The following is a 25,589-nucleotide window of genomic DNA, read 5'->3' on the forward strand; positions in this document are numbered from 1 at the left end:
AAACACGTCTAGCTAATTAACATAAACAGCATACAAAAAACAAGTGAGGTTTGTTTGGAGAGAACTTTTTTTGTAAATTTATTTCGAGGACCCCCAGCTTGATATACATTAGGGCCACGGACCCCAATGACGTCCGAGTGTACAAATGGAAACAAATGCACCCTAATGGGTCCATTTGGACACTCTCAGTTACAGACATTAAAGGCTCCATTTGGTTCCTAACTAAAACAAATGTTTAGCTGGGGACCCCGTGGAACCACTGGAATAAGAGGACTGAATGATTATACCATTTCCTAGAATTAGTAGTCTCACATTTGAGTGTTGCACCAGGTCCTACTTATCTGTAATGATTGGCAGACTGCCACTCCAGGTTTAAGTGTAGTTTCCTAGTGGACATCACTGCAACAATTTAAAAATCAATATCTTGTTTTGTGTTGAACTGCTGAAATATCCCCAACATGATTCTTTCGGGGACACTTTTTGTGGTAAATTGGAGAAATGTTATTGATCACATTGTTATTCCAACTGACTAAATCTTAAACAGAATCAGTAGACAGATGTTTACCTGGTCAGTCTTCTTCTCATTGTGTCATATCATAGCGATCATCAGGCTACAAATCTAGAAAGACAATTACACAGACTTAGATGGTAATCAGCAAGGAGGGAAATCAACCCAATTTATCTCGAGAGACTACTGTATTGATTTCCCTCAATGTGGTGTGGAACAGACAACACAACAAGGCAGTTAAAATAAAAGAGCTGAATGCTTGGTGCAATACAGCCTTGAGGCAAAATCTATCAGCTTTGGCCTTCGGTTTGGAACTCCACCAAAAAAAAACAAGGTTAAGTCCTTAGCCCCAAAGTTTACAATATTGAGTGAAGACTACAAAAAACTATGGTCATAATAAAGTTACAAGTTCCAGCGGTCTTCGTTGGATCGGAGTCGTTGCTGTTGTTAACAAACTGTGACATGTTCCATTTGTGATCATCACATCCATGCTGTGTATAAACACAGCTTGCAGACATGCCTACTTAGAATCCTGGCTTAGGTACTAGGATAGAGTGCTAATAGAGCTGGCTTATCATTAAAGGAATAATGTAGAGGTCAACTATCATCACAAATATCATTTTGAGGGCCTACCGTGTTAACACTTCCAGAACCTCTCACCTTTGTACAAAGACTTACATTCAGGATACTGCACGATACATACTAGTGGTGGTGCTTAAAATCTGCAAACATACGGTACGTTCACCTCCATGTGATGTCCTACTGACCCAGGCCGCCATTACAGTGCTCCAGGGGCACCTCAGCCAGGATCTGCTGCAGCAGTGAGTCCAGTCGGCTCGTCTCTCAGTTCTGTGGGCAGCTCGTGGACCACCTTAACTACATCAAAGGTGTCTGATTATATTTTCTGCTCAATCAAGATAGCCCACAAATATATATATGCATGCTGGGACACAGAAGCCCATGTTTTCTGTGGTCAACCAAATTTGAAAAATGACCTTTTCTGGACTGTTGGCACACATTACATCTATCAAACCATGACATCCTGCTCTCCTCTATTTTTGTCATTTAATTTTCTTATTTTGTTCAATGAAGCAGGGATGGGAAATATGGATGGAAAGGGGATTGGCTTGTAAGGTGAGAGATGTGGGTCAGGTGGATTTCAAAATTTCTGACCTAAGGTCTGACATCACCAAGCGTGCAAGACAGAATTATTTAATACATGCCATGTTTAATAAATTATGAGGTACATTTTAGAGGTGCCAATTGGACACTTGATATGAATGAAAAGGTCTGATCCGCAAATAAATTAATTTGGCAATGTTCCAATCAAGTGAAATCATTTTAGCCCATCTAGAGAAAAACAAAAGAACAGCAAAACAAATTTAACACATTTGTAACAAATTTCTTGTCACTTCAACTTGACCATGCTGATCATAGCTCAATGGCTCTTTAAGATATGACAAATTACATGTAACCTAGGCCCTACGTGTTTCTGTGATGAGGAACATTTTGCTATCAGGGGTTGGCAAAAACATCAAAACAAAAAAAGAATAAAGCATAACTAAACGTAGTTAATGCAAATGATCAGCATAGCTGGAACATAAATGGCCAATCGAATTAGGCCTACTTGTTTGAAACAACACTTTATGTTGGCTATTAAGACATAGGGTCTAACAAAAAAGATTTGTGGCCAAAAACAGACTAGAACAGATTTCTACAAATGGTCATATTTTCTTTTTCTCAATCTTCCCCATCAGCATCTCTTAAGTGGCGGCCGCTCTGAAAGTGGCGGCTCTGCTTTAATTCAGACTTGGCCAACTGCGGCGTGCTCAGCATCCAATAATACAGGGCGCCATCCTTCTCTTGCATGCCCATTTTCTCCAAGGTTCGTTGTCGGAGTGAAGGGGGCCTCAACCTCTGCGGCTGCTTCCTCGGCACGGGTGTGGCGGTCGCTGGATGATCATCATCACGATCCACCTCCGCAGTCTCTATCTTCTGGCGATGTCGCCAGTGGCAGCGACCGATGGTGGCAGCCACGTCTTGGTAGGTGTGGTAGCTCTTCTTCTTGATGGAGGCCAGAAGCTCGGCCCTCGCACTGCTCTCGTCCGCCTCCGTCTTGATACCAGTGTCAGATTCTGTGAGAGAAACAAGCAACCAGGTCTAGGAAAACAAGCCCAAAAGAAGCGACTATGGGCAAAATGAGCACTTTAAACATATACATTGGCAATTTTAAAATAGCCGATCTACAAGCGATCTGCCAGCTCACAACGTAGATTTGCTATTTTCAGCATAGCAAATCTGACACTGGGGGGTGTCAGTGGGTGTCAGTGGACAAATGTATATTAATTTGGGGGTCCTTGACATGAAAATGTTTGAGAACCACTGGTTTAAACGACATTTGGAAACAAGCCCCAAATAAGAAACTCACACTTTAGAAACAAGCCCAAAAAAAAACACAATCACTAGTATTTAGAAGCAACTTTACAGAAAAACAAGCCCAAAGTCACTTATAATAAGCAGACATGGCAACACTGATGCTGACCCCGGGACTCCTTATTAGCGAACATCCCCGTCTGCCAGGAGGTAAACTCCTCCTCACAGCCGTGGAGTCGAGAGGGCAGGTCCCGACGGGTCACGGCGATGTGGGGGTTCTCCTTCACCAGGCCTTCCTTCAACTTCTCATACAGGCCCTGAATGTTGGTGACCTTTGATTGATTGAATATTTTATTAGTCATAAATGCAAAACAGGCCGAGTGCAGTCAAACACTTGGTCTAAAAAGATAACCCCAAAAAAAGTCCTTGTGGCCTTGTTTCCATTGGGGTCCTATGTATTCAATTCATCAACATAACAAAAAATAACACCAAAATTCAATATCATCACAAATATAAAACACTACATGTACAGAGTAGGAAAGAAAGGGAGGGGGGGGGACACCTCATCGAGCAGCTCCTTGGAGACGAGCTCCTGGACCCTGGTGGTCCTGTACAAGAACTCTGCGCACACCGGTTCCTTTTTCTCTCTCAGAAACCGTCGGAAGCTAAGAAAGTGCGGCATGGCCGTGTAGTGGATGGCGTTGATGGCGTGCAGCTTCTGCAGTATGTAGACGACGTCGTAGTGTTCGGAGGCGATGGAATCCTGGAGAAACCTCTGAACCTCGGCCCAGTCTTTCATCGCAAGCCTTGATTGATTCATTGATTGAATATTTTATTAGACAGAAATGCAAAACAGCACGAGTACAGTCATACACTTGGTCTAAGAGGATTTACACAAAAAAAGTCCTAGTGGACTTGTTTCCATTGAGATCCTACCTATTCAATTCATCAACATAACATAAAAATCACACCCTGTGTGAAGAGAGTGGTGCCTTTGATGAGCCCCGTATTTATGTTGTCATCAATGTTTGTTTATTGGACATACACCCGGACACACAGACAAAGTCAGATATAGGAGTGGTTGGCACCACTCAAAAATAACACCAAAAATCAATATCACAAATATAAAAACACTATATGTACTGAGTAGGAAAAACGGGGGGGGGGGTGATGCGGTGAAGAGGGGAGGGGGGGGGGGCTGATCACCTGATCTTCGCGGGCGGGATGGCCAGCTGTGTGTGGTAGAAGGCATACATCAGGTACAGGCCGCCCACGCGGATGTGGTAACTGTACGGAGGGAGGAAGTACCTGCATGGATTAAAGAATAAATAATAAAAAAAATGTTAGGCCAAGTCCTACTATGCGACTTGTGAAACAGTGTGAAAGGAGCCCACCACACACTAGCACTATGTTTCATAAACAATTAGCACAATATGTAGAATGATGGTGTTTTGGTAGCCAAACAGCCAACCAGTTGAATACATTTCAGATTGATGCTCAAGTCGGCCATACCAGCACTGACTTCGTATTTTAAAACAAAATGTCAGACGCCAGAGGGTTCACCTTCGCTTTTATTAAATATCTGAGATCATTAGGAGTTTCTGGAAGATTGAACATGCATTATATTGCTACTTTGACTTTGACCACTTCAAACACTCTTTCATCTTAAAATGAATGATGTACAAAAACGAATTTCACCCACTTTTTTACCTTGTAAACCTGTGATGTGACAATAAAACTGATTCTGATTCTGATTCATATAACCGAAAATAGACTATCTACAACACCTTGCACTGCAAAGTGTTGTAAGCCTGTAGATCAGTGGTTCTCCATGATTTGAGAGGGGGTCCCCAGATGATAGTGAAGTGACAATTGAAGGACTTAAGACTTTTTAAATACCTAAAAAGAAAAAAAAAAATACCATCGCTGTATCAAAAGTAATCAAACTATACTATAAGAAATTGGCCAAATTGTCAAATAATATAAGAAAGGCAAAAAAATTGAAAATAGCCGATCTACAAGCTCTACAAGCTTGTAGATCTGCTATTTTCATAATAATATTATGTATATGTGGAACCGAGTCAAACAAAATGCAAACTCCTACATTCCAAGCGCTTGTCGGGGGGGGCGGTCCCCAGTTAAAATATGATCATTTTGGGGGTCCCCAGTTCAAATGTGATCATTTTGGAGGGGGGGGGGGGTTCAAATATGATTATTGGGTGGCTGGGGGGGGGGTCACGGCCTGAAGAGGTTAAGAACCACTGACCACAGCTCCATAGAAGTCAGCATGTCTTCTATGGCATTGGTTCTCAAAGTGGGCCCCAGGGGTACTTGAGGTAGCCTGGCGTAGCTAGATTCGTCTGGTCCCAGGCTATACTTGAGGGAGTTCCAGGGGGTCCCCAGCTAAATGATGGACAGGGACCAAATGGACCCTTATAGGTCTGTAACTCTGAGAGTGTACAAATGGAACCAAATGGACCCTAACGGGTCCATTTGTACACTCTCAGTTAAATTAACATTGATTTTACAACCAGTTGAATAAATTGGGGTCCCAGAGACATACTGTACATGCCATTAAATGGGGGTCCGTAGCCCTAATGCATGTCAAACTGGGGGTCCTTGAAATTAAAATGGTTGAAATCACTGCTAGAGAGCTGTAAAATTCTTCTCTTATGGGGGTCCCTGGCTTATCTTTTCAAATGGGGGTCCGCTGTCTAATAAGTGTCTATTTGGGGGTCCTTGGCGCGAAAAAGTTTGAGAACCACTGTTCTATGGAATCTAAATGACTGAAATCAGTCGTGTGGTGACTGAGAACTTTCATCCATGTAGTCTACATTGTAGACCTACTTGACGGCGGTGGCCAGCGCCACGCGGCAGAACCTCTTCAGCTCGTTGACGGCCGGAATCCCCACGAACACGCCGGAGAAGCCCATGTCCCTCCAGATAGAAGAGAACAGCTCGTACCGCAGAGACTCGGTGTGCTGGAAGCGGCCCAGCAGCATCTCCACGTCCTCCGTCAGAGTCGGCCAGAAGAAGTCCGCGTACATGGCCGGTGGAGTCACCATGATGGTTTCACCGAAGTTGAGAGCATCTGACCCGATATATTATAACTCTATGATGTGACCCGCCTATGTTGTCGACCCTATTGCTACAATGGGCCTCGTTGCCAACATAGGCTCACAGCAGCCACATTGTAAATACATCGGTTCCCTTCCTGACTTCCTTTACAGGTGTTACCAATGATGCCAATCAAGAAGTTGCGTTCCATTCTGGTCTAACAGAGTCAGGGCGCTAATATTGAGCATGTTGGCTCACTAGAAAGACCCAGTGGAAAGACCAGTGGGTCTCAAAGTGGGGTCCAAGGACCCTTGGCCTTGAGGGGGTTCCAAATGGCTTGTTACGGTCGGGTCAGTAACTCTGAGTGTACAAAATGGACCCATAAGAGTCCATGTCCATTTGGTTAGATTTGTAGCCTACACTCAGAGTTTTCGGGGTCCACTGTGTTACACTAAATGGAACAGAGCCTTCATTAGAATCATTTGTAACCAATGATCATAGTTGGTAACATAGACGACGTCACACTGATAAGAACCAGTATGCGCGCGCAGGCCGGGACCAAATGAAACCTATTCTGTCATGTCTCGCTAGAACGCGCCTCACTAGCCAACACACAAGAGGAGGTTGAATGAACTGAAACCAGCGCACCCGAAACAATATGTTGGGAATTGATTGCATGAAACAATCACCTGTGCGTCCAGTCTCAATGTTGGTAAACAAATAATTGGTCTATTATAGTTATGATAGAGCCTATTATCATAACGAAAAGCCATTATATATTTTTTATTGTAGGCTATTTGAAACCAAACAGTAGGCTATATTTTAAAGCAACTTAAAAAGAAACTTACGCCATAAGCCATATATATATATATGTGTGTGTGTGTGTGTGTGTGTGTGTGTGTGTGTGTGTGTGTGTGTGTGTGTGTGTGGCAATCTTATTTTGCATGACTCCTCTTGGCGCTGGTCCAGACTGCCTATTAAATTAATATTGTTTGTATGAACTTGTCAAAGTCTAAGATCAAATTCTGATGGAGACAGTTTAATTACTGCCAGTGGTCTAAAGAAAATATATATTTTAATCTTTTCAAGACAGAAGATTGGAATGTTTCCTTACTTCTTAAAAAAAAACGGAAAACATCCATTATTTTATACTTTGGCTATTCAAAAATAGCAGATCTACAAGCTCATAGCATATTTTTAAAAAGGGTGGTAAAATAGCCCAATAGACCAATTATTTGTTTACTAACATTGAGCCTGGACGCACAGGTGATTGTTTCACGCAATCAATTCCCAACCTGTTTCGGGGTGCACTGGTTTCAGCACACCCCAACCCCCTCTTGTGTGTGTTGGCTAGTGAGACGCGTCCTAACGAGACCTGATATAATGGGTTTCGTTGCGCGCATACTGGCTGCACGCAGCCAGTATGACGTCGTCTGTTAAGGGGTCTATTAGCCTACTTGGCCATCATCACCGATGAGGCATGTTCGATTCCCAGGCACTTGCGTATCTGGCTTTGCACTGCGCGCCCAAGCTGGGAGGGATCATGTCCTTGTTAACTGCTCTAGTGGTGACCCCTGCTGGTTGTTCGGGGTGCCTGTTCAGCAGGGAGGGAGTAGGGACCCTTTGCAATGCATGAGCTCTTTGTGGAACTCCTGTCAGGGGAAAAGCTGATGGCAACTCCATGTGTATCAGAGGGGACAGGTTATTGTCTACACACCAGTGGTGGACAAAGTAACTAAGTACCCACATGAGTTCAAATATTACTCAACTACAAGTGAAAGTTGTTGTAAAATTTGTACTTGATTTTTTTTTTTAAATAATCAAGTATTCAAAGGTACATAGACCAATTATTTGTTTACTAACATTGAGCCTGGACGCACAGGTGATTGTTTCACGCAATCAATTCCCAACCTGTTTCGGGGTGCACTGGTTTCAGCACACCCCAACCCCCTCTTGTGTGTGTTGGCTAGTGAGACGCGTCCTAACGAGACCTGATATAATGGGTTTCGTTGCGCGCATACTGGCTGCACGCAGCCAGTATGACGTCGTCTGTTAAGGGGTCTATATGCTTTTAAAGATACTAAGTATTCAAAAGTTACAAAGTACATTTTTGTATGAATGCATTGCTGTGTTGAAACTGCGATTTTACCCCAAAATAGAATGATTTTCCGGGGAAAAAATAAAGTGAAAATAGCAGACCTACACGTTCACAATTTGTCATATCGCTTGTAGAGCTATTTTCACTACATTTGAAATATGGCTTAGTGGTTAGTTCATTATGTACTAGAAAAGTAGTGCAGACAAAAGTACAATATGTGGTTAAATGTAGTGGTGTAAAAGTATATTTACTCAAAATGTGCTCAAGTACAGTACTTAAATGTATTTTGTTACTGTCCACCACAGGATGTCTACATCCTCCCCAGTCCAACAGTAAAGGCTGTGGCACGAACCATAGTAGGCCTACACATGGAGGGAATTGGAAATTACTAAACTACGGAGACAATTAAAACACCCCCCGCCCCCGCCCAAAAAACTAGTCTCAGATCATGCTTCAATCGGATCATTAAAAATTAAATAAACTGTAGCTTTCATATCGTTTAGCCCAACCCCACATAAACTCGTATGGTTTAAGCTGGGGTAAGTAGACTGATAAAAAAAAAAAAGACATCCTCATTTCATTTGAAAAAGATGGAAAGGCTAACCATGACTGTTGTTAAGGAACTTTTTATTAAGATACAACAAACAGGGTCACATGTTCAGCCGAAATATGTTCTGGTCATAAACGGTTCCAAAAACAACATGCCGTAGATATTCCAATCACATTTCTTAAAAATCAGAATAACTCAGGGAGTGAGGACAGAAAAAAAAAGGGCATGTTGAATAAAGTATCAGCCATGATGACCGTCATTCCGACCGTCTCTCGAGTTTTAAATGAACAATAATTTATGCATATTTAAGAGGACGCAAGAAGAAGTTGAAATATGCACCTCAACAAAAAACAGGGCAGTTCTTTACAATAACACAAATGAGGTCTCTGGCAATTACCATCAACTCTTTTATTTATCTGATATGAGCAGTTTCTCTTTTTTTTACAGCCCCTGAAATTCATACAATAACTAAGACTTTGTATTTGTACATAACTGTCTAAAACAAAAAAGAACTTCAGAAAAGGGATGCATAAATCACAATGCTTGTGATCTATCATGAAAAAAAACATTTTAAAAAAATCATCGACTTCCTGGGCACACATGGTCGGATGCATTCTACAAGCCGCCTCTTCTCGTCTGCCTTGTGTGTGCTGCTCAATCCCCACAGACTACCAGCCTCCTTTCCCACCTCCTTTCTTCTTCTTTTGGGGGACCTTCTTGCGAGTGGCCCCTGAGGCGGCAGGTTTCTGCTGGCGAGGAGGGACCCCAGCACTGCTTGGAGCAGAGCCAGATGCAGAGCCTGGTCTTGGGGAAGTTGGGGGGCTGCTAGCCGTCTTACTGGCATCCCTTGAATAAAACAAAGTGGTGTTTCATTGAAGGCTACCCTAATGCTGGAAATTACAGAACAACTTTGTGCCTGATTTATACTTAGTTGCCAGTGTCATGCACCAAAAACAGCCGACCTACAAGCCTATGCTTTGCGTTGTGATGTGTTTTGAGCTTGTAGATGGAGTATTTTTGGTGCCCAACACCTGCCACAACCAAGTATAACTCAGGCTTTAGGTGCATAGATTTGTTTCCAAAACATTATACATCCATTTTGGGGGAAATTAAATAATTACTTGAAGCCTTCTGTAACAGAGCCAGGGGAAAATCTCAGTCACAGACTGATTATCAATTTATTTCCTCTGAACATTCCCGGAGCAATCAATGCTCAGGGAAAATTCAGAGGAAAACTATCTGGAAACATTGTTTCAAGGACAGCTGCTCACAGGAGCAAATTTGCAAATGGCACACAATAGCTGATTTAAGTGATTTTTTTGGTATTGTTGAAAAGGTGTACAGTGACTGGGAAAATGGAAAAGACAAACAAAAAATATTTTATTTTGTCTTGAGATAGTCTTTCATAAGTTGTATATTTTCTTCTTTATACAGGTTCCCCACACATTTTTAGCAATGAATTTCCAAAACTTTTCCAGAATATTTAGCCCAAATTCCAGGCCTATAAAACAATCATTCAGCGCAATAATGTGTCTCTTACTCCTATGTACAATGCCCAAAGATAGGCAGTGTAGCAAAAATAAAGCATAGAATATAAAATAGTACAATTTCATTCAACATTTCGTGCAAAATTAGGGCATAGTGACCCTGCGAGCGAAAATAGGAGGGGTGGACGACGTCGTTGCACGGTTCGTTGTCACTCACGGTAGGTCAGGACGGTCTCATTCAAAAACATGTATTTTAATGAGATTTCATCGCCCGCTCGCTTCGCGTCACGTCGCATCGCTGGCAGTGCGGATGGGGTGTTACACAGCCCGTTCCGCAAAAAAACGACTTATGTTACATATTTCGTGTAATGTTATACATGTTTATGAAAATGTTTTGTATTAAAAAATCAATAGCCAAAAACAATGCATAGCCAAATATTTTTCCAGGACCTTTGATCAATTCCAAACCTTTTCCAGTACTGGATATATATTTTTTTAATTTCAAAATATTTCCAGGAATTTCATGACCGTGGGGACCCTGTTTATATCCTTTTCATTTTTAAGGGTTTGCGTTAATGTGCTGAATACTAAGTTTGTCATTGTGTTAATTTTACTTACAGTTCGGCGCACGCTGCTGCCGATGCTCCCTGCGTGCCTTTTCCCACCTGCTGGTTCTTCTTACCCTTCTTCTTGCCCCTGTAGTAGGAGCGCTCCCTCATGGGCATCCATCTCTCTGGGTCAGGGGTTGATGTAGGGTCAAAGTTCTTGGGTAACTTGCCTAAAAGTAACAGAAAAAAATGAATCATCATCAGGTATATATATCTTTGTTCTAGGAACCCAAATTGGTGACTGGTTTACATGTCAGCACAATATACATTGACAGACAGAAAATGGTTCTAAGCACGAAACCAGTGGATTGTACACCCCAAGTGAAAGAATTCAAGAATCTCTTTCTTGTTCTCGAGTGACGGAGAACAGAGTGAGAGATCAGCCAGAGAAATAGGAACAGCAGGAGCTGTATTGCATTTGCTATACTGCACCACTGTGATGAAAATAGGGCTGAAGCAGAAGGCAAAGCTCTTGATCTACCAGTTAAACTTTGTTCCTACTCTCATCTACGGTGATGAAACGTGGGTCATAACCTAAACAACAAGATCATGGATTGTGGCTGAAATGGTTCTCTCAGGAGGTTAGCTTGCATCTCCCTTACGGATAGGGTAAAAATGTCACGTCATCCATGAGAGTCAGCATAGAGCCGCTGCTACTTTATGTAGAAAAAAGCCAGTTGAGGTGGTTAAGACATCTAGTAAGTATGCCTCCAGGGCACCTCCCCAGGAAGATTTTCAGGCATGCCCAGCTGGTCAAGAGACCACAGGGCAGACCAAGGACCAGATGGGGGGTTATATTTCCACACTGGTCTAGAAATGCCTTGGGATCTCCCAGTTAGACCTGGCTAATGTGGCAAAGGAAAAGGAAGTCTGGGATTCTCTGCTGGAACTGCTACCTCCGTGACCCAACTCCGGATAAGCGGACAAAGACGGATGGAGGCAGAAAATAATTGCTATATCAAATAAAAAATGCAAGCAATATCACCGAAAACTAGTAATAGTGACATGACAGAACGAGTGTTTGAGTCTGCAAGGCATGACATCAGCAGGACAGACTACACCAAAGAAACTATTTTCAAGCAATAGCAAATACCTTTCTTTTTCTTCTTCTTCTTTTTGATATCACCTTGGCTGTGAGGAGAGCAAAGTCTGGTTAGGATATGTAAAATTCATCATATAAAAAAGTATTGTCCATTAACAAATCAGTGAATTTGTGCAATGAAAAAGCACCACAGAATTGTTAACATTTGTGGCATATCACAGGCAGGCCACAATATATCATGAATTGACACCATTGTTACGTATTCACTTTCTTATACATACGCGTTCATTTGCCTTGACATGATAATGTATTGCATTGCCTTCTGATGCATGAAGTGATTATTTGGAATAGTGGCTCACCCTTGCTCTTTGGGCAGGTTTTCTCCTGTAACTTTAGCAGCTTTCTTCCTGATATAGTTTGCACCGTGTGAGTTCTCTAGCTCGTCTACATCCACGTTGAAAGCCATTTTGTCGGGAGATGGGAGGTGCTTACTCAGGCTGGAGAACATTGTTAAGGTAATAATAATGTGTATGACCTCAAGTAACAATGATAGTAACAATAATAATCCTGTAACCTGCAGTAATTTAAAAAAATAGATATGGCACTTTTCCAAGTTACCAAAATTGCAAGAATATGCAATTCAGTGTCTTGATAAATAGCGCTTCATTAGACTCAATAGTAACATCTTGGTTTGTTGCATTTCAGACATGTCAATCAGGTGAAAGGATACGATTTGGCTTTGTCCGTGTCCACCAAGGAATAGGCCGAGATGAGCTGTGCCAATGTGTGGATGTCATTGGTGTTCTGTCTTTAGTTGGGAGAAAACAAACAATCTTAATATTCATCTGACAACCGCCAAACAATTACATACGTACAACAACACACAAGGGGGCAGTAGTTCAACGACTTTCAACCTGGCGTCCCCATTTAGGTCATGTCATTATAACCTAAAAATATCATATTTTTCTGAAAATAGCAGATTTACACATATTTTGACTACATGACATAGTCGCATGAAGACATGAGACGTATAAAATAAGGTGGTTAAGATCAGAGATTTGGTTTTATGGTTTCAATTATTATCTAAACCTGTGCCCCCCCCAAAAAAAAGGTTAACCATTATTTACATGGGTGCAAGACATGTAAACTAAAATATACAATGCAATTTGTTTGACAAACGCTGTCTTTTGTACTCAATTTGGAAATATTGTATTTCCTGATATATTTGTCCTGAATGTTGTATACCTCATCTATCTGGCTGGCCTTCAAAGTGTCTTAAAACTAAAAAAGAAATTGAAGTTTTTACTGATTTTACCTGTCTTCATTGTACAGCACTTTAAACAACATGTGCTGTTCTTAAATGTGTTTTATGAATACATGTCCATGTCTTTATTAGGGTTTCTGTCCCATGCAGGTCTGTTTTTAACAGCCTCAGGTGTGCTTGGCCTTGGACATTGCCAAATCCAAACTGAAAACAACAACAGAATAAGCAAAGCTGCACACTGGTAATGGCCATGTCATTTAGCTCAAGTCTTTGGAGCTGTACTCACTTCCAAAGCTGCTCCAGATCACTGATAGCCTCTTTTTTCCGTCCGTGCTTCAACTTGAAATTGGCAGCTTCCCGTACGAGGGCGAGGTGTGGGGTGGATCCAGGCTGGTATTGAGGAAGGATTAAATAATTAATGTCCCTCATGTGGATATTTGCCTTTTACTTAGTGTAGGGCAATAGACCATATCCTATCCACAAGTTTCCTAGGGCACTGTGGGCATCACTTCCTGTCGATTTGATCAGGTATCAAGGATCAAATCGGCAGGAAGTGATGCCCACAACGCCCTAGGAAACTTGTAGATATTCAATTTGGCTTAATATGTCACACGCACTTGTAATGTTAACAGTGAACGTCCTAAAACGTGACACTGGTACACTCATTTGCAAGGTGCGAAAAATGTTATGCTCCCATTGTGGAATTTATTCGGTGGTAACATATTGAGCCGGGAGGCTCTCTCCCTCAGACCTTACTCAATAGACTGTCTATATCGTCTGAGGAAGAGCCTCCCGGGCTCAAAACCGTTCCACCGAATAAATTACACAATGAGAGCAAAACACTGCTGTGCAGATTTTATTATTTTCCTACTGAGGTAACATGCCCCTATATGGAGAGTGGAAACCACTTGAAACTTATTTTCAGTCTGAAAATCCATCTAGTACAGGTAATAACACCACAAGACAAAAGCACAAGATAACATATTCTCAAGTACATTATCCAGTTTATAATTACAAAACAGGTTCATGTTCAAACGTTATGTAAAGCTGGTTTCATTTGAAAGCATTTTATGAATGAATCTGAAGGTCATCTCAAAATAGCAGTAGGCTACTAAAAACAAATGTGTCCTTTCAAGGATGTACAGTGTCCCACGGCTTCAAGAAACACATCCCGCGGTAGCGTCATTACATAATGTTACACACACACACACACACACACACACACACACAGTATATTAAATAAATAAAAACAAACCTGTGTGTCTTGGTAATGCTGAATAGCTTGACTGAAGACATCAATGGCGCTGTCAATGTCTTCTTCATGGGAGTACATCGTTACCAGAGCTGAAACCTAAGAAAGTATTTACCGTAGTTAATTGGATTAGCATTGAAGTGTGTTGTACTTGAACACACATATGAGGGTATATAAGGGTACAGACTAGGAGGTGGTCTCTTAAACTGAAAATTCCCACAGAAGACGGTCGGCAGACAACAACGGGTAAGCACAACTCAAACCTAGGGTAGTCTGCTAGGTGTGTGCTGTGGGATTCGACTCTTGTGGAAGTTGTCGGGTGCTCTTGGATTGTTCATTATTTGGTCTGTGTGTAGGGGACTTGCAGACAGGTGGCAGTGCAATGCCATGTATTGTCTGGTATCATGGTGTTTTTTTAAGTAGACTGGCAAGAATCCACTGATAAACAACCATTATCTTGTCTGCCTCTGATCACAGTCACGCATTAAAAAGGTAAAGACTTTAGAGATAAAGTAATTTAGAGATAGTCATTCTCGTTTTTAAAAAGCTGGCCTATCACAGCCACACCCTGCCTACTGTCTAGTTGTTGAAATAGTTTGAGTGCAGGTAGGGTTGGATTGGGACACTATATGCTTCAGGTTATTGAAGGATTCTGGTGGCCCTCTGGTCACATACACATACTAAGCCGTACATATCATGTCTGATCAGTCTGTGTCCCATGACACACACAATAGTAATACAGTCGCAGTCCACACACCTATAACGAGCTCTAAACAATCACTTTTGTGATCTAGTTTCAACCATGAGCATTACACAAACAAACAAAACAATACAAAAAGTAAATAAAAAAAAACTACACACAAAACAAACAGCTGGCATGATGATGATAATGTGCGAATCTAAAATTGACATGCAGCATAACCGCAAACTATAAATGAGGTACGCCCCAATAACACTTACACTGTCTGACACAGGAACACTCACTCTCTCTCCCTCTCATTGGCGAGATAAGTTACTTACAGTGGCAACAACAACAACTGATTTACATTCAAAATAATCTCCTTTCACTTCATGTCACACCATCTCCTCACTGACACGCACACAGATACAATGATTAGATGTTCTGTTACTTCATTAATAAATTCACCACTCCTTAGGTTAAATTAAGAGTATTTATTTCCAAGTATAGTCTTTCCAGTGCCATTCATGTTCAAGTTCAAGTTCAAGTTCAGGTTTATTTGTCATATGTATAGATACAGAGTATAAATTCAACATTGGCTTGCGCACGCAAAGGCCATGGGCTGGATGTTTATTCTTGTGCCTGCCCACGCAGAATGCAAATTCATGCAAATGAGGAGCCAACCCATCAGTGCAGTGTGTGCGATGAGTACCGCATGGTAACCCCACTGTTGTCTACCAAACTATTGTGTATGTGAATTTGCCCTTTTAACCACTATACCGCTGACCAAAAACCAAAAAAAAACATTTTCTGATTGAAGATTGTACACATTGTATTGAGTTTAATTTGGACATACCATTCCTGGTTTGTGCTTGAATTCTTCAATTGACCGCAAGATGTCACATGCTTTTGTAACATGACCTGTAGAAAGAAAATTACTGTTTTAACTCTTCAGCTTTTTCCTCAGATAACTGATTGATACAGTGATAATGAGGTCACCAGGAACAATATGGAATTCTATGACTAAGTTGTTTTTTTTTGCTTTTTACCCATTTTCTCCCAAATTTAGTTATGCCAATTAATTCTTCCCCACACATTTTTCTGTGTCGTCACTGCTGTTGCATCCTACTGACTCGCCTACCAGTGAGGAGCCCCCACCGGGAGGACGTAGCTGCGGACAGGTGCCGCCCCAGCCCAGATCACGAGCAGTCCGGCTTTCCTCCCCCGAACACAGGCATATTGTGTTGGTGTAGACGCTCGACAAAGCCGGATGCACCACGGGATGGATTTGAACGCACAACCTCCGTGGAGGTGGACAGCAACTTTACCACTGCCCCACCCGAGCGCCTATATGTAAGTTTTTAATTTGGCTTTACAGGGTACACTTCTATTCTTGGCAAATAAGTTAAAATAAGCCATAAAAATAAGTAGAGAACATTTGCTGATACAGTACCTTGAATCAAGTAGAGTTGTGCCATTGTTAGTTTAATGTCGGCTGCACTCGCTGGATGTTGATCTGAGAATTGCTGAAAAGAGAAAGGATAGCATTATTTGATGAAGTATAAAACATAAAAAATGGATAATAGACAAGTCAATTTCCTCGATGGACGTCATAGTCTTTCCATAAATCTGATTAAAAAGACCAAACAGCCATTCATGTAAAAGATTGGCTTGGCTCAGCGGAGCCCTGAAGAGAGGAATGATACAATTCAAAATTAAATTGACATGCCTATTCCCAGAGCATAAGAATCAATGAGAAACTTCCACTGAAATATAACATTTGACTGATGCAATTATCCCTTTGCTGAGGAAAATAAATAAGATGGCAAAAAATAGATAACACAATGTCAGTGCAAATATGGAGGGACTAATGAGAAAGGGGATTATGAATAAAATGACTTAATATACCGTAGACGTAGACGCTCAATCTATCTCACAGTGCTTTATAAATTACATCAAAATCTATATAAACAGTACAGAAACATGGAAAGTAGAGTAGACTGTTGTACCTGCAGTAGCTCGATGGCCTTGCTGTACTGTTTCTCCCTGCAAAGTTGGGCAACCTGGATCAGCACCGGCCGGGGGTGACCCGGGTTCTGGTTCTGGAGACTGGATGACAGCTTCCTGCACTGTTCAGCCTATTGAGGAGCAGCCAACAGCGGATTAAGCCTTTATCTTGGAAAATGTTCACCATTTTCTAATTTACTTTACAGTACAATAGAGTACAGAAGTCCTGACATCACTCGTCCATCCCCTGGTTCGTAAAGTAATTTTTCTATAGAGAATAACATTGGGTCAACTTAGAATCGTCTCATATAAGAATTGTGGTCCAAAAATAAACAAACTGTCTCGGCGATATCGTCAGGGAGGTGGCTCTGTATGGTTTATGATCACTCATATTTGAAACAGTCCGTTTCTGGCGAAAATTTTACTAATTCGTCGGAAGTAACATTAGCGTGTTCTCACCGTCAGTTGATGCTTCATATCCATAAGAGTAAAACCGCCGGGGTCATTTGTTTATTTTTGGAACACAGTTCTTATTTGACGCGATATTAAACACGTCTATGGGAATTCAGAACGGGGGGGAAAAAACGCGACTCAGGTAGGATGTGTAAATTACGTCAGACTTCGGTGCTCTATAGAAAGAGGACAGAAACAGCATCCTGTACTTATTGGCTGTGGATGATACAAGTATGTGTGTATGTCTATCTATTTTACACAAATACGTCATATATACAGTACCATACACCCGAGTTTGAATTTCATTATGAATTTAGCTCCTTCAGCTGTGGTTGCTGCGATGGGTTGTCAAACTATATTCTTTTGAAGCATAAGGGCTCATTTGTACTTTGCCACATGCCCGTGTGGCTTGGCAAAGAATAAATTAGGCTCAACTGTACCTGGTTGGTGTACATGGCCAGGAGAGCTTTGTTGAAGTCTATGGCCTGAAGCTGCTTCTTGGCTAGTTTGTACTCCACACCCTCAGCGCTGGTCAGCTTCACCTTCTTCTTTGAGTCAAACACGTTTTGGTCCTGTAAGAGCAGATAATAGCACCCCTCTCAGAAATACAATGAAAACCCTTCCTTTATTTTTAAACCAGTGCTTGAATTAGGGCTCGGCGATATGGACAAAATCAAATATCACAATCATTTTCACCAAATACCTCTACATCGATCGTGTTGATAATGGTATTGTGACGATAATATAAATGTATAAATATATTGCCCCACCCTAGTTTAAATGCTACGATGGGGGAAAGGACAGTGCCGGAAGAGTGATAACATAAGTTATGATTTAAAAGTTGGTATTTATTATATGCCTATTATTCTATTGAAACATGCTTAAAATGTTTATAAGTTACCAACCTTGTTTATTGTAATGATGTTGTTGGCAGTCACAGCAAGCAGCCCCACATCAGATGGCCTGCAATTAAACCACACCTATTAGAGAAAATTATGGAATGTCCACCAAAAGCTCTAAATCCTCAAGGAATACATATTGGGAATGACTGTTTTGACTCACTTGAGCTTGATGACCTGGTTGTAGAGCTGCAGCGCATCCTCTGGCCGACCTTGTAACTGCATGATGTAGGCCATCTGCGAGTGGATGACAGCCAGCTCAGACTCTATGTCCTCCTCGGTCACATCCTGCAACAGAGAGACAACACCATGACTTGAGGAAGGTAGTGCGCGCACATCCGTGGCCCAGGTGCAAGACAAGCAGCAGTATCACAAAAGGAAATAAGAGTCTGCACACTGGTTTAATGCTGAAAAGGCTCTTTCAGCATTACCAGTGTGCAGACTCTATTTCCTTTTACAACACCATGACTTCCCATACAGAGTTGTCCTTTGAAACAAAGGAAAGGACGAGACAATAATGGAATAGACTCAAAAGATAGTCTAAATCTAACCATAAGTTACATTATTGTATCCATGATCTTGTAATCCCAATGACAAATACTTAAGTCTTAGGGGCGAAAAAAGAAACCAGACTACTTTAGAGAATATATTGTTAACTTTCCGAAAATCTGTTCATTTAGAAATATGAATGAACACTTACTGAATCTTCACTCAAGGAAACTCTGCAAAGCTCTGAAAAAACAAACAAAGCGGTTGTTCAATAAAAGACAGGTCTGGAGCTCTGGATGAAAAAGCGAATAAACAGTGAGATAACAATAAAAGGAGACTGACCTTCTGCTTGTCGAAGTTTATTGAGGGCCTCTGTAAGCTTTCCTTGACCAATAAGAGTGCAGGAAGAATTGTAGCAAAGCTCATATGTTGTCTCAGGAAGGCCAAGATCATCCTGCAGCCCATAGGCATGGAGGAAAATGAAGAGAGTAACCAATTGTTTACTGGAACAACACAACATGAATGCATGAAATAAATTGAGAAATAATTGAATTACAACCACTGGAAGACGTGTCACTTAAACGTCTTAACCACATTTACCCTGGCATCCTTACTCTAGGCATGTCATGTCAATATTTTTCGAAAATAGCTGATATTCAAGCTCACGTGTCACTACACATTGTGAGGTTGTAGATTGGCTATTTCTAAATAGCCAAAGTATAAAATAGGGCTTATGTGGTTGAAACTTAAGTAAACATTTTCCCTATTGATCAATATCGGCATATCTGGAGATATGCATTTATTTATTTAAATAAAAGTTCATTTCCTTAAATGAACTTCCATTCATAAGTAATATGCTTCATATGCTACTCACTGGCAGGTGATCTGTAAAATGCTGTAGACTAGGCATGAGCCAGATAATATTTGTGGTACAAGCAAATATATCCCAATGAGCAACTATATCAGGCTAATTATTAATAAGAGATGATAAACAACACACACACACACACACACACACACACACACACACACACACACACACACACACACACACACACACACACACACACACACACACACACACACACACACACACACACACACACACACACACACACACACACACACACACACACACACACACACAGGAAAACTCCTCTGCTATCTCTATCGATATATGGATCAAAATGCCCTGAAATTCCTCCAAAACTCACATAAAAGCAATAGTCTCCTTGCAAGTCCCACAGAGAAAGAGTGTGAGCTCAATGTTTGACATAATAAATGCATTTGCACTCACCAGGGACGAGTCCTCCCACTGACTCATAGCAGCGACCACAGCAGACAGGTTGGTCTTTCTCTCCTCCTCATATTCATCCTGGGAGTTCCTGATAAGGTCTGTGTACACAGCCTTGCATTCATCATAGCGCTCCAGTCTGTAAAGCTAGGCCAAGGAAAAGAATGAGAGACGTCCAGTCAGTCAGCAGGGAGGGTTCATTCTCAGCCAAAATAATGGTTTATGTCCAGAAATGTGTGTGGGGAGGAATCAATTGGCATAACGACTAAATTGGGGAGAAAAGGGGCTAAAGAATAATTGGCTATTCTAAAAAAAACAATTAATACAAGCCAAATTGATTTCTCAACAATGCTTTGCAACACACACAATTCACTAAAGCAGTGCATTCAACCCTAATAATGTGTTTTAAATCTCCTCTGGTGAGGCATATAGGTGTTTTTACTAAGGCCTAAGCATGACACCGTTTAACATATCAGGTCTCAAAACAGCCTCACCACTTGGCCATAGAGCTCCTTCAATTTGTCCGTCTGCTCAGAAGCACTTTCAATGGTCTTCAGGGCACTTTCCACTCTGTTCAGCCGGTACTCACAGTAAGCCTTCTCGAAAACAACAAGATCACTGAAAGAGATAATTAGTAAAAGGATTAAGTCACCACCAATAAGGCAATTGACAACGGCTGTAGCCTGTACCATCATGGGTTAATGATTGTGTGCCCAGAAGATGTTATGCTCTTTGATTTAATGTTACCAGAAAGCTGCACATATCACGCTGTATTATTTATGATTTAATATTGAGCTTTTTTTTTTTGCATACTAGAGTTTAACAAAATATAAAAACAGATGATAAGACAGTCCACACAGTATACCTGGGTAGGGCCTTTGAATGTTGGTTCATGACATTCAGTGCCTCTTTGAAGCTTCCATTTTGGACGAGACATACGATTTTACAGTGCAGGGCTGTCACATCATCCTTGACCTCATGCAAAACTGCAAGAGAACGACAAAACATATTTAATATAACAGGTCATTGGCATACAACTGAATTATATATGCACACACACACACACACACTGATACACGTCACGACCATTACAGACAGCGCATCCTATCCATCAGACAGTAATGTATTATCTGAAGTGTAACATGCATGTATTAATCATCATAGCTACAGAATGTTTATATAATATATATAGCTAGATGATGACAATGTAGCCAAAGGTTCTTTTATTTATTTTTGCATTAATTTATTTTAACAGCAATGGTGCTTTGCACAGTATTCCTATTTACATCATCATCCAATAAAAAGGTGAAAAATATAAAAACACACCAAACAAATGCCTTTATTTTTTTTAATAAGTCATACTTAAACCTGAGGAACAAATCTGTCAATTTCTAAGTCAGTCACAGTAGAACCTCTCCAAGAAAAATAAATAAATCTAAGCCTCAGAGATGGCAGTTCAACTTCAGATAACTTGTTCTGCACAACAAGTACCAGCTAACAGCCTGTGGTGGGGAAAGTATTTACACGTTTTACTTAAGTAAAAGTATCAATACTGTAATGTAGAAATACTCTGTTACAAGTAAAAGTCTGGAATTCAAAATGTACTTGAGTAAAAGTACAAAAGTAGGAAGTACCCATTATGCAGAATGTCCCATTTCACAAGTTTTCAAATGTATACAAATCGTTAGAAAATAGCAGATCTATGAGCTTACAATGCATCGCAACGGAACGCATTGTGAGCTTATAGATCGGCTATTTTCAAATGGCTGAAATGTATGTTTTGTAAAATCTAAAATCTAATCTTTTCCAATGATTGTAGTGGAGTAAAAAGTACAATATTTGTCTCTCAGATGTAGTGGAGTAGAAGTAAAAGTACTGAAAACAAGAAATACTCCAGTAAAGTAAAAAAAAACTCAAAATTGTACTTAAGTACAATACTTGAGTAAATGTACTTAGTTAATTTACACCACTGCCAGCTAACAGCATTGAATTAACTCTAGAAGCAGAAAAATAGACATTAAGTGACCCCACTACGAAACACTTTGCAGACACACCACACTGGTAACACTTAATTACCATTTAACTTAAATAGATGAGAAAGCTTCACTTGTAAACAGACAAAGTGTCAATAACAACTAAAGCCAATACAATGCTGAACAGTGCCTCTTGATTTCTAAACATTTTCATTACTGTCATTAATGTTCGCATTCAGGTTGTGATGAACTGTTATCTGTTAAGTTTGTTGCCGACTTTCTCAGTATTTTAGAGACTTGTATAAAAAAAGTGAGTATTGATACTTTAGTAGTGAAAGATCAATACTACAATGCAGAAATACTCTGTTACAAGTACAAGTCTGGTATCAATAATTTAATTGAGTAAAAGTACAACAGTATTGGCATAAAAATGTACTTAAAGTACCAAAAGTAAAAGTACTCATTATGCAGAAAACTTCCATTTCATGTTTTCAAAATCATGTATAAAACAAATAGCAGATCTGCAATCTCACAAGTCACAACACGTCGCGACGCGTTGTGAGTCTATATAGGGCTGAAGTGGTTAATGTAAGTTTTGTAATAATATTTATAATCTACAGTAAGTAACTAGTAACTAGTTGTCCAATAATTGTAGTGCAGTAAAAGTATTACATTTTCCTTTGGGATGTAATGGAGTATTAGTAAAAGTATTGAACATTGGAAATACTCTAGTAAAGTAAAAAAAAATACCTCAAAATTGTGCTTGAGCACATGAACTTTGTTACTTTACACGACTTTAAATTTCCAATAAGTGTGTAACCAAAGGTTCTTCTAAGCCAGCTAGCTGACATGGGACACGTCACTGGTCATCAATAAATAAGGACACACTTCAGGACTAAATGTGTCTCTTTATTTAAAACCAAACACAAAAAATAACTTGATTGTTAAGATATCACGTTACACCAAATAACGGCGACGACTTGTACAAGATTTAAACTATGTTTTGGTGTTTTTAAGATGTCGCCAGTAAGCCAAAGAGCTGCTACAGTAGTTACAGTTAGCAGAGTTGCCAGGTTTTGCGAGATAAATACGCAACCAGGTCTAGGAAAACAAGACCAAATGAAGCGACATGAGAACTTTAAACCTACAGTGTATATCCATTGGCTATTTCAAAATAGCCTATCTACAAGCTCACAACGCGTCGCTGCTATTTAAAAAAAATGAAATAAAATGTGGAATATTTGGAATATTTTTGAACACCACAAATCTTGTATGGATTCCCTGGCACAACACATTTTCAGATGGATCATGGGGGTTAGAGACAAATACATATTCATTTGGGGGTCCATGACATGAAAATGTTTAAGAACCACTGGTTTAAACGACATGGAAACAAGGCCCAAAAAAAGCAACTACCCTTTAGAAACAAGCCCATAAAAACGCAACTCGCAACTACCAATATTAACAAGTAACTTTACAGAAAAATAAGCCCTAAGTCGCTTATAATAAGCCGACATGGCAACATTGGTTCCAGTTAGCACGGCCCGGCTAACATGCTAACAGCTGGATCTGCAGCCACATCTTGGGGCGACAGTTAGGTCCCAGAAAAAAAGGACACTAACATATAAAATAGGAGAGATCAAGCCTTACTTCTGCTGATGGCCTTTAAGGCCCGTGTGTAGTCTCCATTCTGTCCACAGCGGTTCACCTCGGTCCACAGGGAAGACACGGAGCCTCCTGCGGTCGCCATGTTTGCTGCGTGACGACTCTCTACTGCGGCCGACCGGAAACACAATATTTTACTTTCCGGGGTGGTAAAAAATCATAGTAAAAAATCGATTATAAATACTTAAAAAAAAAAAAAAAAATTTAAAGGATGAACACAAGCTAAAAAAAAAGCTTTAAAAAACAGTAAAATAAAAACTATTAAATTGTTGCAACTTAATTATATATATATATATATTTGTATTAAAAATTGGGGCAAAAAAAAAAGGAAAGATATATTGGTATTATTCTTTTTTTTTCTTCTTCTGCTTGCATCCATTCGCAATTTTACATCGTGGAGGAGATTCGATCCGTTAGCTCGGCTCCAAAACATCAGATCTACATTCTGACTACAAGCAATCAAAGCGTCACATTCGCAACGAATGGGCCGCGTTGTTAGCTTGTAGAATAGATCTGTGCAGATTTGTGTATCTGTTAACATGCGCAGCTCATGCGCAGTGATCCACCCTCGCTCATACAATTACACAGACCAGTGTTGCCATGTCTGACTGATTATTATAAGCGACTTTGGCCTTGTTTTCCTGTAATTGACTGATTGATTGAATACTTTATTAGCAGTTTGCAAAAAAAAACCACACACACAGGAAAGTACAGTTCAAGAAAGCACTGTGTCTTGTTTTCATTGGGGTCCTGTGTACTCAATTCATCGAAACATTTAATGACAGACAGATATACAATACTATATGCAAAAACATCATATAAAAAATAGTAGTAATCAAGGGGCCAGTTCCAAATCGCAGCCATCCGCTCTTTTAGAGCGGTTTTGAAGGATGTAAGGATTCACCTTTTTTTGTAACTGTAGGTCATTCCACATTTTTGTGGCATAGCAGTAGAACAAATGTAATCCCTTGTTTGCGCCAAATCTGGGTTGAATGTGATTTGTGGTGCTCCCTACATGGGTGTCTTTAAGTGGTGTAGTGTATCTTGTAGACCAGGCCCATTGCAAGTTGCTGTACTCTGTCCTCTACCCTGAGCCATCCCACCCTAGCAAAATGAGCAGGGGTTAAAAGTAGGTTTGAGGCAAGCAGTAGCCTGACCAGTTTGTTTTGGGATGTCTGGAGCCTTGTTTTTAAGGCCTTTGTGTGTTTATGATACCATGAGGTGCATGCACAGTCAGTGACATTGGATGAGTGCTCCTGCTAGAGTCCTCAATGTATTCCTACTGACCACTGACCAGTGAGGAGATCCTGTACAAAAATCTTGTTCTTTGGTTGACTTTGATTACTTTAGTTACCATTTTTTCCACTTCAGTTCACTTCAGTTGCTTATAAATATCAGTACGTTACGGGTTGCGTTTTTTTGGGCTTGTTTCAAAAGTGTAGTTGCTTATTTTGGGCTTGTTCCTAATGTTGTTTAAACCAGTGGTTCTCAAACATTTTCATGTCTGTTTTCGCCGCAGCCCCTATCTGAAACTATTTGGTGCCATGGGATTTGTGTAAAAAATTCCACTTTTTCCCCCCAAGAATGTTTTGAAAATAGCAGATATACAAGCTTGTAGATCGGCTATTTTCGAAACATTTTAAGAACACAAATCTTGTATGGGGGTCCTTGCTAGCCTGGCAATGGCCAGACTGATAAAGTGGATTCACTTTCACGTTCCTCCCCGGTATCAGTCTGGACTTCGGCCCATAGGGAGCAAGTATGAGAAATCAGAAAATTATTTTGATGCTTTTTAGACTGATACCGGGGACTCGGGAGGAACGTGAGAGTGAATCCACGTTATCAGTCTGGCCAATGCCAGGCTAGTCCCTAGCATCATATGGACCACATG

General features: G+C 40.6%; 2 protein-coding genes across 2 annotated transcripts; both read right to left on the bottom strand.

The window, feature by feature from the left end:
- Positions 1-2,248: 2,248 nt before the first annotated feature.
- Positions 2,249-5,946, bottom strand: LOC311034024 (snRNA-activating protein complex subunit 1-like; the record flags this gene model as incomplete). Its single annotated transcript, XM_084041763.1, has 5 exons — positions 2,249-2,643; positions 3,051-3,213; positions 3,444-3,687; positions 4,088-4,189; positions 5,729-5,946. The coding sequence occupies 5 exons, from the start codon at positions 5,944-5,946 to the stop codon at positions 2,249-2,251; spliced, it is 1,122 nt and encodes a 373-aa protein (XP_083897889.1).
- A 2,696-nt stretch (positions 5,947-8,642) lies between these two features.
- srp72 (signal recognition particle 72) lies at positions 8,643-23,805 on the bottom strand. Its single transcript, XM_084041176.1, has 19 exons — positions 23,684-23,805; positions 20,926-21,046; positions 20,555-20,678; positions 20,064-20,207; positions 19,109-19,220; positions 18,978-19,009; positions 18,441-18,565; positions 18,284-18,341; positions 17,819-17,950; positions 16,928-17,056; positions 16,372-16,444; positions 15,775-15,839; positions 14,243-14,338; positions 13,274-13,377; positions 12,454-12,531; positions 12,083-12,220; positions 11,775-11,812; positions 10,692-10,851; positions 8,643-9,432 (listed from the first exon to the last, which is right to left on the bottom strand). Exons 1-19 carry the CDS (start codon positions 23,781-23,783, stop codon positions 9,255-9,257), a joined length of 2,007 nt encoding a protein of 668 aa, XP_083897302.1. The 5' UTR covers positions 23,784-23,805; the 3' UTR covers positions 8,643-9,254.
- Positions 23,806-25,589: the final 1,784 nt, after the last annotated feature.

This window comes from Gymnoscopelus microlampas (assembly GCF_963454915.1).
Source record: "Gymnoscopelus microlampas genome assembly, chromosome: 18".
NCBI lineage: Eukaryota > Metazoa > Chordata > Actinopteri > Myctophiformes > Myctophidae > Gymnoscopelus > Gymnoscopelus microlampas.

Excerpts from the sequence above, each read along its gene's own strand:
- srp72 (XM_084041176.1), bottom strand. The coding sequence starts at position 23,783 with ATGGCGACCGCAGGAGGCTCCGTGTCTTCCCTGTGGACCGAGGTGAAC. Across the intron at positions 16,445-16,927 it reads AGGCCATCGAGCTACTGCAG|CAATTCTCAGATCAACATCC; the intron begins GTACAACAGTCT and ends TTCTCTTTTCAG. Across the intron at positions 11,813-12,082 it reads AACCTGCCCAAAGAGCAAGG|CCAAGGTGATATCAAAAAGA; the intron begins GTGAGCCACTAT and ends CTCTCCTCACAG.